This window comes from Dermacentor silvarum, chromosome 3 (genome assembly GCF_013339745.2).
Source record: "Dermacentor silvarum isolate Dsil-2018 chromosome 3, BIME_Dsil_1.4, whole genome shotgun sequence".
NCBI lineage: Eukaryota > Metazoa > Arthropoda > Arachnida > Ixodida > Ixodidae > Dermacentor > Dermacentor silvarum.
In genome coordinates this window covers 7920120-7933831 of record NC_051156.1, presented here as the reverse complement: position 1 = coordinate 7933831, position 13712 = coordinate 7920120, and the positions used below count along the sequence as shown (strand labels likewise).

General features: G+C 48.3%; 1 protein-coding gene across 2 annotated transcripts; it reads left to right on the top strand.

Moving 5' to 3' along the window:
* The first annotated feature begins 5376 nt into the window (after nucleotides 1-5376).
* On the top strand, nucleotides 5377-11900 carry LOC119445297 (thioredoxin-related transmembrane protein 2 homolog). Of its 2 annotated transcripts, XR_007465859.1 has the most exons (3): nucleotides 5377-5819; nucleotides 6207-7560; nucleotides 9199-11900. XR_007465859.1 is itself a non-coding variant. In XM_037709611.2 (2 exons), the coding sequence occupies exons 1-2, from the start codon at nucleotides 5559-5561 to the stop codon at nucleotides 6750-6752; spliced, it is 807 nt and encodes a 268-aa protein (XP_037565539.1). In that variant the 5' UTR covers nucleotides 5377-5558; the 3' UTR covers nucleotides 6753-11900. The 2 variants fall into 2 exon arrangements, 1 of the variants encoding a protein (XP_037565539.1); XM_037709611.2 differs by having other exon boundaries at nucleotides 6207-11900.
* Nucleotides 11901-13712: the final 1812 nt, after the last annotated feature.

The following is a 13712-nucleotide window of genomic DNA, read 5'->3' as shown; positions in this document are numbered from 1 at the left end:
GACAGGGGTAATTGGAGATCGCTGACAGAAGCCATCCTGTAGTGGACATAAATATATGCAGATGATGACGATGAATCTAATTTTCGGAGTGGCGGTGAATCACGTGGTTGTACGAACTGTTCGCCCCCGCTGCCGGCGTTCAGCATAACGCCAGCGTTGTGATAGCGACTGCTCGTGGTCACCCAGCGGGATATTTACAGGTTTACATGGTCCGTGCATTGGACGATGTTTGTCATTTTAATTTGTGAGTAAATGTTAGTACAATTCATATGCGATATAACCAACGCACAGACTCGTGTGAGGGCCGCACTTTTTTGCCGCAATTTTGACGAGCGTTACAAGCTACCGGGCCATTTTATCTAATTTTTCCAACTACGAATATGAAATCCGCCGTAAACCTCCGCGATCGCCTCCTCTCACCATCTATAGTCGTGCACAACTTCAGAAGGCAGCGGCATTTGCCCCTCAAAGGCGGATGCACACGAGCATCCACCAATGGGCATGTACTCTAGAGTGACGTCATGGGCCGGGCGGCCGGTGACCCCGCCGACAGAGGACTTGGCAGCCCGTGCTTCGAGCTGAGCTGAGTCGCGTCAGGAGGACTAGTTCTTTAGTCGCGGTGTAAATCAGCTGCAGCGCTTCAGTGGTCAGGGCGGGGCGCCTCTCCTGTCTTCTTAAGTTACAACCCCCCCCCCCCCCCCTGAGGCCGAGTTAACCCCCCCCCCCTTTTTGTTTAACCCTTTTTCTTTCCTTGCGCCTTTGAGTACTGCAACTAAGATGTAAGACGCACAATCGTCTGCACACTCGCAAAAAGTGCATTTTTTGACAATTTCCCGTGAAAATTTTGAAATTAGTGCTGTTTAGATGGTATTGGCAAACTAAGGCAAACTGTCAACCCACCCACCCCCACCCCCATGGCAGAGATCTTGGGTGCGCTACTGGCTCGAGCCCCGGAGCCCCCCCGTAGTCGGCGCTTATGGTGTAGCTCTTATTTAGAAACGGCCTGAAAATGAAATTGACAAAATCAGAAGCGACACGTGCCTTTAGAAAAGCTTCTGTTCAGTGTTCCATTGGAATTGAAATGGCTCTGCACGTTCAACCAAGGTCACGTTCACGAAAATATCGACGATAAGTCGTGATTACACAATGAAATTCGACAGTTAGACCTGCAAATGGTTTGATTAGATTTTTGATAGTGTAAGACTGAGACTGCATGCATCGCTATGTAGACTATCTCTGGAGGGAGATTCAATAGTTCCAGCATTTATAATCCAAGAATTGATGTCGTAAAAGACACAGCAATTGTTGGGCACGGCTGATTATATATATATATATATATAATACTTCATCCGGACCTCTCTGCAGGTTAATTTTTAATTATAGCAAGCCGTAGCGTTTTCAAATACGGTTTGGCGGTCCCAAAAAACTGGGCATGGTGCAAGTAGCGCAAGCGGAAATTTGTTAGGCCGGGAACTGGCCAGTGCCAGGCCTTCTCCGCAATGTGACAGCGTGTATGGCAAACCATATCCATCTATATTTTTTTTATGTAGGAGGCTATGGGCAAACCCGTGCGTTGCGCTCTACAGCGCGTCCCGAGGAAGCAACAAAATACAATCCTTGCTACTCAAGCAGGGGATACGTAGTGAAGAAAAGCATTGACGTGGCCACTCTACTAAGACAGAAAATTTAGCTGCAACTGCAGTTTTGTTTGACTTTCCAGAGTGCAGCCGAAAGTGCCCGCTTTCACATGAGGAAGGGGGAGGGGGGGGGGGGGGGGGGCAATCGCCCCCTCGGTAGATGCGCCTATGTAAACAGTGATGAATGTTCATTACGGACTCACATCACGCACGCTATAGACGATTTGCAGCAGCCGGTTTGTGCAACTGAAATCAGATGGCGCCACCGGAGCGCCGCGCGTGTTGGACATCTCTGGCCTTGGGCGCGCAAACGAAACTACCGTTGCTCAGTCGCGAAAGCGTAGCCAGCGGCGTTTAACAAGCGCAGTTTGTCAAACGTCGAACAACATTCTGCTCCATGTGGAGATTAAGAGGGAAAACGTGTGCTGTGGTCGGATGCAAAAACTGTGATGGCGACATTAAGCTGTGGAACACGTCGGTCTGTGAAATACACGCGCCACAGCTGCATCAAGACTGCCCGTGCCCGAGGCCGTTTTCCATGCGCCGATTTCCTCAAGGAGAGAAAAACAAGCTCACCCGACAATGCTGGATAGCGAACCTACAGAGAAAGAACTTCAATTAAGGCACATCAGCAAGAGTAAGTGGTAGATCATAGTACCGAATAAGCGAACGCGCTTGGCTTGCAGAATAGTGTATAAACTTTTCACGTCTTTCGCTTGCTGTACATTAAGGTCACCGTGCGGTGTTTTCGTGGCAGAACACAATCATTAGCGATATCGTATTGGAACAGTCACCTGCTATCTGTCATGTTTATCTTTAAGCGAAATTACACGCCACGTGCGTATATGCGCCGGGATCGGTGCCAATTAAGGCGTACTAGTTGTCGCGGTGACAACTCCTGCAGAAAAGATTGGAGAAGTGCTATCTGAATCGCGTTTTTAAATCGTTAAGCTTGACGAATTCCTGCCTGCGCGTCTGATTTTACATATGTTGGTTTCGCTGCTGTATCGGATGCACGGTGTGATCAGAATGTAGACCTGGCGTTGTTTGTGGCCAGCAACAGGTGCGCGAAAGCTAGCTGTGTTGACGCTGTAGCACAAAATTATTGTTTCAAACAACGCTAGAAGCGTTGGTTGCGTGTTTATCGTAAAGTGATATACAATAATGTCACAATTTCGTGATGTCAAGAGAAACCATGGAAATAAAAGTAAATAATTTCAAACTCACCAGTTTGACATTATTTGATTAGCTGCGTATTAAAGAAGTGGTAACTACAAATCAGCTGTTTCCTTCTGCCTTGTGTCTTTCAGGGTTCCCCAAAAGCGCATGCTGAATATGTATATTATTTACTTTAATTTTCATAGCCTCTTTTGACATCGCGAAATTGCGGCATTATTTGACACTATGAAATTATGACATTATTTGTGATTATGGAAAAGACATTGGCGGCACAGTGCTATTGCCTTTTTTTTTTTTCAAATTTGTGGCAGTTTGCAATAAGAACTGCATGCGTTACCCATGTGCGTGCTTTTTATTTATGTGGACTCCTTTATTCTTACGTTCAAATAAAAGCAAATCATTGTAAATATTACATGAATCACCCTGATGTTCTATTCACTTTGTTGATGGGCGTCCAACCAAGGACTATCCCTACCCAACACTGCAGCTTGGAACACAGCTTTATGCTGCACATGCCATTCTTGGATTGACACAAAGCTTTCCCAACATTGCCACTGTCAAAAAAGTTGATGCCCTCTGCAAACCCCCTGTAGTCCTGTGCAGGCTTCCCATCTTGGTCGATTGCCTTGACCATGTAGTCGTAGACAACTGAAATAGGGGAGAAACATTTGTATGTACTGCGGGAATGAAAAAAATAATGGCAATGAAAGAAAGCTGATTTTTTATTTACTCCTCAAGACATCTGCAGATGTTTGAAATAACTAAAATAACACGACAGATACAGTCTGATATTAAACTGATCGTTTGGATTTATAAATTATAGTTCTGGAGTTTCAATAATTAATACATATTTGATTACTAAGCTGGTGTTGCTCTCCTATGAAGAGTTCGAAAAGTTCAAACGGGAGCTCTCATTTATAAAACGCTTGAGTTACAGCTAGCCAAAGTTATGCCCCTGTCACATGGCCACTTTCGATCGCGATCGAGCCTCAATCCGGCTCGGACTTTCAATCGCAATCGAAAATGATCGCTACTACACAGTCCAAGGATCAGAATCGTGTTATTTGGGCTCTAACGCTTTAAGTGTAACTAAGTCCGAAGCAAATAATAAACGTGCCTAATAGGTAGTAAAGGTACGTACAAATCAATTTTCAGAAAAATTACTTTTTCATTCAGTATTTTAGGTAAACGACGTGCCACGTCCGCCGATTCTGATCGTCTGCAAATCTCAGAACTACGTGCATGGCGTCGACGCAGCAGACAGATTTTCAAAATTATACGTGCATAAAAAATAAAACGGCCTTTTTAGAGGGTTATTTCTTCGGATCTCTTTCTTTCTCGTTGTACCTCGTTTTCTGTCACACTGAGCTAGAAGCTGCTTACGTCGGTCTCCGATCGAAATCGGACACTTCGATTACGATTTGCGGATCACGACCGACTGGATTCGGATCGAGGCTCAATTGCGATCGAACGTGCCCGTGTGACAGGGGTTTTACTATGAAACAACACCCGTTCGGGGGCATTCAATTAGTACATCCAACAAACAGAATCTGCCGCTCTGAAGTCAACTACGCAAAACTATTGCGTGCCCGCCGCACTGGTGAATTCTGCAGAGATCAGTGCACCAGTATCGAGGCAAACGTTTACCTAAACGTATGTGTGAAGCTAAATACCAGCGAGCGAGACGTCAACACACCAGCGGACACGGATTTTTCACTCGGCGCTCAAGCATACACATTCGAGGCCGTCAAGCAAAGCGCGAGAGACTGGGCAACCACTTCAAACAGCTCAGAGCGTAGCTCAAGTACACCGCACTAGCCACAAAAAGAAAAAGAACTAGCGAACTGACGTGAACGCTGCACAAGAAGCCTCCATGAGCTCGAATCGCTCGGCGCGAATGAGCGACACGCATGCACGATGATCGAGCGCCAGAGCGCTCCGGCGCGAGCACATACAACGTTAAAATGACAAACAATGGTTCACTTACATGATCGTTGAACCATGGGCCAGAGCTTTGTGTTGTCGATCCCGCCGCTGTCCATCGGTGGACCCGAAACAACGCCGCTTGCCGCACCGTCGCCCACGACTACAGCAGTACGGCTCCTTCGCTGGCCTTCAACCCAAGGCCAGTCATGCCGGCGCACTCACGTGATCAAACATGGCCGCGCCCGTGCGCCGCTGCTGAAAACCGTCTTTAGTTCGTAGGGAAAGACCGTTCGTAATTTAACCAAGAGAGGTGGTCCGATTCCCGATGGCGTCCCGCCGATAGCTTTTCTCAAGGCTTCCAGCAATAAGGGACCGTAAATACAGGGAGCGCCCCGAGTACACCGCGGTAAGCCACGCTAACCGCGGCCTCGTGTGCTTTTGCCTCTAGCAATATGGCCGCTGCTGGCTTCACTCGCTCCCGTAGGCGGCGGCTGGGACTGTCACTCCAGAAGTTTAATATAACCTCCTTGCTAGAGTTACACTAGCCGTCGACGAAGTGACGTCATGGCCAGGGTGCAGACAAGGCAATTTTTGCTACCAACTTCTAGCCAATCCAATCCAATCCTGTACCCCTTGCAGCGCGGTTCCCGTCGTTGGGCAGGTCGAACAGCGGTCGTAGCAAGCTCCTTGGACGTACTACCGTTGTCGAAATCTCAAACGCGTCGACTGTCCTTGGCCCCGAGAGGTAAAACGAGTCTCCACAGCGTTCACATTTGCCATTCCTTGTGAGCTGAGAGGTACGACGGAACGATAACCATGGCACTCGTGACGGGTGCCGAGCTGCGGCGTCTGCTGAATCCGTACTACCTGGTAAACCTGCTTCTGGCGGCATGTTTCCCCGTGCTTCGGTTGGTGCGGCCGTTCTGCGATGTGCTTTTCCCGGGCGGCGATTGCCAGCTGGACTTTCGCGAGACCGAGATCCTCACCTTCGTGGCCGTGGTGGTGCTCTTCCGAACGCGCAAGACGGGCGTGGTGCGCCTGCTACCTTATCTGAGTACGGCGTGTATGTATGCCAAGGTAGGACACGTTCATCATGCTTTCAAGCCCCTAGCGTTGGTGCAGAATGATAGATATGCATCTGTTGAGTGCAGTAGCGCAGCCACGGCAATGCCTCCTAAAAAATTCCACGGCATATTACGAAGCCCCGGGAGGTGCGCAAGCAGCACACCATGCGACGCTCTGCGTTAAGTTCCCATTGGATTTCGTTATCTTTTTTACCATTGTTTCTCCAAAAGATGCAACTATTTTTAGGTGCAGCATGTTTAACGTCAGCAGAACGGGACTCGTTTGGAGAGAGCGATAGGTTCCGTTATTGATACATTTGATCGTGACTACACCTGTTCCTCGATCGTTGAATTATTTTCGGTAGTTCTGGGTGGATGAAGCGGTTGCGCCTGTTCACAGGTGGCCGGCCTGCTCCTCTTCTTCTACTGGGACCCGCGGCTGGGCCTGGTGTACGGCGCACTGTGCCTGCTGCAGTTGCTGGTGCTACCCGAGCCGCCGGCGTACGGCGGTCCGGACCCCGTTCTGTACATGGACGCTGAGAGCTTCAGCGAGCAAGTGCAGCGTGGCGACCGGCGCGTCACCTGGCTCGTCGCCTTCTACGCCCTGTGGAGCCCCGCCTGCGTCCAGATGGCACCGGCCTTCGCCCAGCTGGCGGCGCGCTATGCGCTCGACAACCTGCGCTTCGCCAAGCTGGACGTGACCCGCTTCCCCGACCTGGCGCACGAGCACCACATCAGCACGGCCGCGCTGAGCCGCCAGCTGCCCACGGTGCTGCTCTTCAGGGGCGGTCGCGTGGTGGCGCGTCGGCCGGACGCCCAAGGCGGCAAGCTGGTGCCGTTCGCCTTCACCGAGGAGAATATGGCGGCCGCCTTCGACCTCAATAACCTGCACCAGGAGTGCCGCCAGAACCCGATCCGCAAGAAGCCGGCCGGGAAGCAGAGCTGAGCTCGCACTGTTCAACACCGAGTGGACTGCTTTGTGAAATCAGCCACGAGACTTGCAATTTGCCAAGTGCAAGACTGGTCAACCACTGTCTGTTCATGATGTTTGCAGATTGCAGGGACACTGACTATCAGGGCAGCATAGAACATCCACAGTCGTATTAAGGTAACTTGTGTACCATGCATGCCATAGAACGGAACGTGGTCTGCAACATGCTAGTCAGTAGGCAGCAAGTTGGAAACATAGCACAGGTTTCGGATGCTAAATGTGAGACGAAGGAAGCTGCTGCTTCCCGTATGGTTTGCAGCGTCATTTTGCACATACAAGATCGCATTTGTATTTGCTGTTTAAGGTGAGCTTGCTCTGGTCGCTCGACAAGGTACTACAAATCGCTGGATCATCAACTACACCAAGGTCCAGATTTGGAGAGAACAACTATCATTAGTATTATAACACTGATTCCTGCTGTAATTAAACATAGAGGGCTGCAGGGTATTTCATTGTTAATTTCCAATATTGGCCACCTTAGTTCAGGGAACCAGGGGATGTACAGCAAAATTTTGCTTGGATTGCATGTTTGCAAAAGCATTATTCTGCTCTGTATATCGGTGAATACTTCTCTGTACAAAAATGAATTTGTTATTGTTGCATTTTTGTGCATTACATACAAGTAGAAGACGTCAAAAAGAGCTGGCAAACAGTTTAACAACTGAAAGGCTGTGGTCATTTTGATTGTTCTTGCATATGAAAAATTACTTGCAATCTGATTTCTTCGAACAGTCTGGAGAACCAGGGGGTTTCATGTAACCAAGTTTATTGCTTCTGTAAAGGGGGTTTATTTGGGTCGTAGAGCGGCAACGAGAAACGCAGCACCAGCAGGTAGGGCGTAGCCAGAGAGCGAACTGGGTACGAGCCACCCGATGGCAACGGGGCTGTTCAGCATGCCGATCTTCTTCCTCACAATCACCCCCCGGTATGGAAGAGTAGCCGTCCTGGCGACCTAGGGAGAGTGCAGTGGATCGTAGTACGGCTTGAGCCGGTCAATGTGTATAGTCTCTCACCCGCGACGACTGAGATCGGAAGATGGCAACACGGGTTCAACCACGTAATTAACTGGTGATGTTTGCGCAACCACGCGGTAGGGCCCGTGGTACTTGGGAAGGAGCTTTGACGAACGACCAGGAGCAGCAATAGGCGGGACCCAAAGCCACACGAGGGAGTCGATGGCGAAAGGGTGAGGAGGTGGTTTGAGGTCATGACGCTGTTTTTGGCGACACTGTTGAGCAGACGTCAACGAACGAGCAAGTTGTCGGCATTTCTCGGCGTGCTGAGCGACCGTAGCAACAGGTGAGCAGTCGGCAGGGTCCGGCCGGTACGGGAGAACCGTATCAATGGTGCTGGAGGGCTGGCGGCCGTATAGCAGAAAGAATGGTGAGAATCCGGTAGTGGCTTGGGAGGCAGTGTTATATGCGTATGTGACAAAGGGAAGTACAGCATCCCAGTTGGAATGGTCTGACGCCACATGCATTGATAGCATGTCACCAAGAGTTCTGTTGAGTCGTTCAGTTAAGCCATTCATCTGTGGGTGATACGCGGTAGTTGTGCGGTGAATAATTTGGCATTCCGATAGGAGTGCCTGCAGCACGTCCAAGAGGAATACGCGACCCCGATCGCTCAGCAGTTCACGAGGTGCGCCATGGCGGAGAACAAAGTTGTGTAGAATGAACGAGGCGACGTCTTTTGCTGATGCAGCAGCAGCACCTGGAAGGCGTCGTCTTCAATGCCCTTTAAGATGTGCCTGATCTTCTCAGCATCAGCTATTGCGGCGTCAACGCGGTTACAGAGGTCGACAACATCTTCTATGTAACTGGTAAATGTCTCCCCGCTCTGTTGTGCACGACCGCGCAAACGTTGCTCGGCGCGAAGCTTGCGAACGGCGGGGCGCCCGAATACCTCCGTTACGCTAGCTTTGAAGGCCACCCACGTCATGAGATCACGTTCCTGGTTTCGGTGCCACACGCTGGCGACACCGCTCAAGTAAAACGATACGTAATTCCGCTTTTGGGTGTCATCCCAGTGGTTGTGGGTGCTCACCTGGTCGTATCCAGCGAGCCAGTCTTCAACGTCATGATTTTCTGTACCACTGAAGATGAGTGGGTCGCGTTGACGTAACGGGCCAGGGCAGACCAAGGTAGGCACCGAGGCAGCGGGTTGTGGTGGTCCTTCTTCCGGCATAATGAAGACAGGCTGTAGTGTCCGGTTGCGAAGTTCCAGATTTCCGGTCGTACCCCGCACCTCCACCAATTGTAAAGGGGGTTTATTTGGGTCATAGAGTGGCAGCGAGAAACGCAGCACCAGCAGGTAGGGCGTAGCCAGAGAGCGAACTGGGTACAAGCCACACGATGGCAACGGGGCTGTTCAGTGTGCCGATCTTCCTCGCACTTCCTAGTCTAAAAGAATGTCCAGCTGAGTAATATTTTTTAGCATAAAATGCTCCTTTGCTCCTCTCCAACCAGTTTTTGACTGGGAGTCCGCAATCCAATGAAGCTAGCATGAAATACACTGAAAGTCTTTTTTAATACAACACAAGTTGCAAAACAAGAGTGAAAGAAAGCTTTTGCTTTTCTGGTTGGAGGTGGAATGAAACCCTGGCCCTGTTGAGCAGCTGTAGGTAATAGCCCGAAGTCCTAGTGACTGAGCTTATTGGCCAGGTGCATGCAACTATGCTTTGCTTGTCATGTGGGACAAATGCAAACACTGGCTCGGAAGAATAGTTGCTCATGCATGTCGTACAGGCAAGAGCAAATAGAAGCAAAAAGGAGTGCAAGGGAGAACGTTGCCACATCAACGATAAACTGAAGTGGCCCTGAGCCAAAATGGCACCCATCATAGCATTCTCTCCAACAAGATCCCCCACATTTCCTGCATTGTCACAGTGACCACAGAAGAGATGTCGTACCGAGATTGCTTGTGTTGATGCACTGGCATGGGGTGTGTGGCAGCAGTCTTGACTGTATTCAGTGTACTCCCAGTGCTGAAAACCTCGTACGGGATTAAGAGAACTGTTTATTGGGTCAGCTTGTGCCCCAGAGGCAAAGCAACACTTGAGTGACAACAGCAGTGGCGAGCACAGCCAGTGATTCGTCAAATTGTATTGTACTACGCAAGAATTTGTCTGTTACACACATCCTCATAATACATTCCATAGCACTTGGTGGTTGTTGCACAGATTCGAATTAGGATAGTGAGTTGGTATAAGCTCATGGCGTGAACTCAGCATAAAGCACCGAAGTGCTTTGCATTTGTGCTTGTACGTCTTTCTGATAACCACACACGTCTTCCTGCACTTCGGTACTTCGGGCTGCATTCACGGCTTACGCATGCACTACACTATTTGCATTGCACGTACGATCAGATTAGACAGGCCTGTCCAACTGTTGAATTAACACCAACTTTCACAGTTTTCTTTCACAGTATGTCTTGTGTGAAAGCGATAATGTAATCCTTATAATTCTGTTAGAGAAATTACCAGCAAAAAATAAAACAATGCAAGCCTGTTTCACTCATGCCTTGTGCGCCGCATACATGCAAACAATATATGATCTGATCAAGAAAGGAATGCTGGGCAAGTTGGAATATGGTTCTTGAAGCAGTGTTCACTCGGGGGATTTCTCCCGGGGATAATGGTGGGGCCGTCCATCCTGTTTCTGGCGAGCCTCCTCTCCCTCCCCCACGAGCACCAAAGTCATGCACCGTCGCCGAGCAGATGCTTGCGCGAAGGCATCTCCCTCCCCTGGGTAGGGGAGCATTTGTAGCTCTGAGGGGCCGTGCCACCTGACCAAGGCGGGATTTAGTGGTCACACGGTGCACTCCTTGCAGCGTGGAGGCGGCTTTCTCCCTCACGTGAATACCTCATAATGTACAGTGCAGAAAAGACACACAAGCCTATGCTGCTGCACTCTGTCCTGTCTCTCTGTGTTTTCCTGCATGTATATGTGCTGTAACAGTACGAAAAATGCATCACCAACCAGCCCGCCAGTAAACATTACTGCAGCTATGTGTAATATTCAAAACATTGTAGTGTATTGTGAGTTGTCACCGGGGCTGCTTGCACCAGTAGCGCACCCAGGATCTCTGCCAGGGGGGGGTTGACAGTTTGCCAATACCATCTAAACAGCACTAATTTCAATTTCTTCACGGGAAATTGTCAAAAAATGTGCTTTTTTCGAATGTGCAGACGATTGCGCATCTTACATCTTAGTTGCAGTACTCAAATGCGCAAGGAAAGAAAAGGGGTTAAACAAAAGGGGGGGTTAAGTCGGCCTCGGGGGGGGGGGGGGGGTTACAACCCCCCCCCCCCCGTTGGTGTGCCACTGGCTCACCCAGTGGAGTGTGAATCTGCTTTTTGAACTGTGGGTGTCCAGTTTAGATTTTTTTTCTCCATATTAGTGTATTATGATGTCTCTTGCAGAAGCTGCTAAATGGCTGTAATTTGCTGCTTACCATTTTGCACTTAATGCAACCTTGACCTGATCAAAAAAGCACCAGCAGCTGTGCCTCAACGGAGAAAAAAAAGAAAATGGCATTTGCCAAATGCTCACGTGCTCAAGCTGGCTTGACAGCCAGTCTAGTAATGGGGCTCTTGTTTGATGTTCATCAATTTTTTTCCTGCCAGATAGCTGAATAAACTCAGTGCAGTCATTACTGCACAGTGTTCCAAAGTATGTTTGTTCCGGGGCAGGTGGTTTTGTTGTAAGACCTGGAGTGCAGGCTGCATAAATTAATTTTAGAGACAGTGAAAACAAGAGATATAATATTTGTGCCTGCCTCGCACTGTCTTTTTTATGGATGGTTTGTGCCCTTTCTTGAAGACCAACCTGCAAACTTTGCCAACCATGTATTAGATCACTTTGTTCTAGCAAATCATCTCTGGGCTGGGATAATGTAATAAGCCCATTCTAATTGTTTTTCACTTCACGCTGTGTCATTAGTCCTCCTGCGTTATGACCAGGATTGGTCACTCATGAGCAGTGTATAAAAAAGGAATAGAAGTGAGCAAAAAGAACCATTACATTGTGGAAACAATGGCCTTTAGACTGTGCTCTAGCTGTAGCTGTGCAATTTTCTTTTTAATAAAAAGTCTGAGCATGATTCTTAGTGGCTTCATCACTGTGATCATGAAATGGTCAGCACTAGCATCGCACCTTCGCCATGACTGGCTAGACTACTCACTTCCAACCTTGGCTATGCTTTGCAAGAACACGATTCTGTAACCTAAGAAAAACTCCACAGACCTCGGTTGGCACAGGGCTTTTGTGTTATGCTGAGCAGCTGTGCACCAAACGGCTGGCATCATCAGGCTTGCACCTTTTCCATGACATACACTCTGCAGTTAGCAGCTGTACGAATGTTAACATGTAGCATGAGGGCATTCTGAAGTCTATGACGTGTCGAGTAAAAGTTGCCGTTCACACAAAATTATTGCACTTCTAAGTTTGCGGGCCACAAGAGGAGAATATTTAGATAGCTTTGCAGGTTGCCCTGTTACAGACCTGCCAGCTTTATAATTTGAAAAGCACTACGCTAAGATAAGAAAAATTAGCGTAGCTTGCACTGGAGGCGCAATGCTAAAGAGACAGCGGAGCTGATGGGCTCCTAGCTATTCCTGGCTTTTGGGCTAGGCTAAGCACTACCAGGTCATCCCCACCATTTCCCGGAATTTATTGATTATTGATTGATTATCAATTAGCTATAGATTTCACAGCCTGCCACCTAGCTACAGTGAAATCTCGTTGATACGATTCTGCATAATACGTTTCTTTTTCTTTCCCCGGCCAACGATTTTCGATTGACGCGTTTTTTCGATGATACGATTCCTGGATAATACGTTTCATTTTCCGGTTCCCGTCAAGATCGTATCAACGAGATTCCACTGGATGATTGGATTCAGTCTATCACTTGCGCTAAAGCGCATGCACAGACAGCCCAGCTGGCACGTCATCCACGGCGAGACAGCAACCAAGTGCCAGCGAAGCAGCCGTTAGACCCTCGCCTAGTCACATGGTATTGCAGCGGCGAGGCTCCGAGCGAGCGCAGCTGCGACGCCTCTCTGTAGCGGATCACGTGGCGTGACGTCACACCTGCCACACTTGCGCTCCGACGGCTCAATGTCATTGCGACGCAGTGAATAACCTTGCGCGACATGGCATAGTAGAGCTTTCGCTCTTCTATTCCCTCTTTCCCATCCCCCAGAGTAGGGTAGCCAACCAGACGCATTTCTGGTTAACATCCCTGCCTTCTCTCTTTCTCTCCTCCTCCTTGCTCTAATAGTAAAATTTTGGGGAAAATACTAAAAATTGTTTGATTATTCAATATGTTGACTGTTCATAAAAGTTTCGCAGAGTTTGTGCTGTGCGGGTGCTTTGAACAGCCACTCTTATCTATATGGGGTGTTTTATTTTATCGTTAACAGAATTTTTTGATATCACTCATGATATGCAGCGCAATTCTATTTCTTGAGCTAGATAGATGCTCTCAGAGGCAGACATTATTTGCACCAAAAATAGAAGTGAATATTTGACTAATTACCAAATATTTGCTAACTTTTAAACTAATTATGTTACACCACAGTTTGAATTTTACAAATCGTAGGCAGTGGCTTTTATAGTGATATCCAGTTCGAACGAATTCTGAGGATGGCAACAGTTTTCAGATATGCATTCCCAAAGCTTGCAACAAAATGCATTGGTGTCCCAGTAACTTTTGAGCTTCAATGCATAAACATGCATTCTGTTGAAAAAGCAAGTGAAACAACAGTCCATTTTTACAGCAAGTTTGATTGTGTTTATCTCAAAACTGGTGCCAGCTTCAAAATTCTTTCCAAGTGAATGTGCCCTGTGAAATCACTGGCTTTCGTGTATTGCTATATGTGCTAAATTAATTAGTTGAAAAGTTAATTACTGA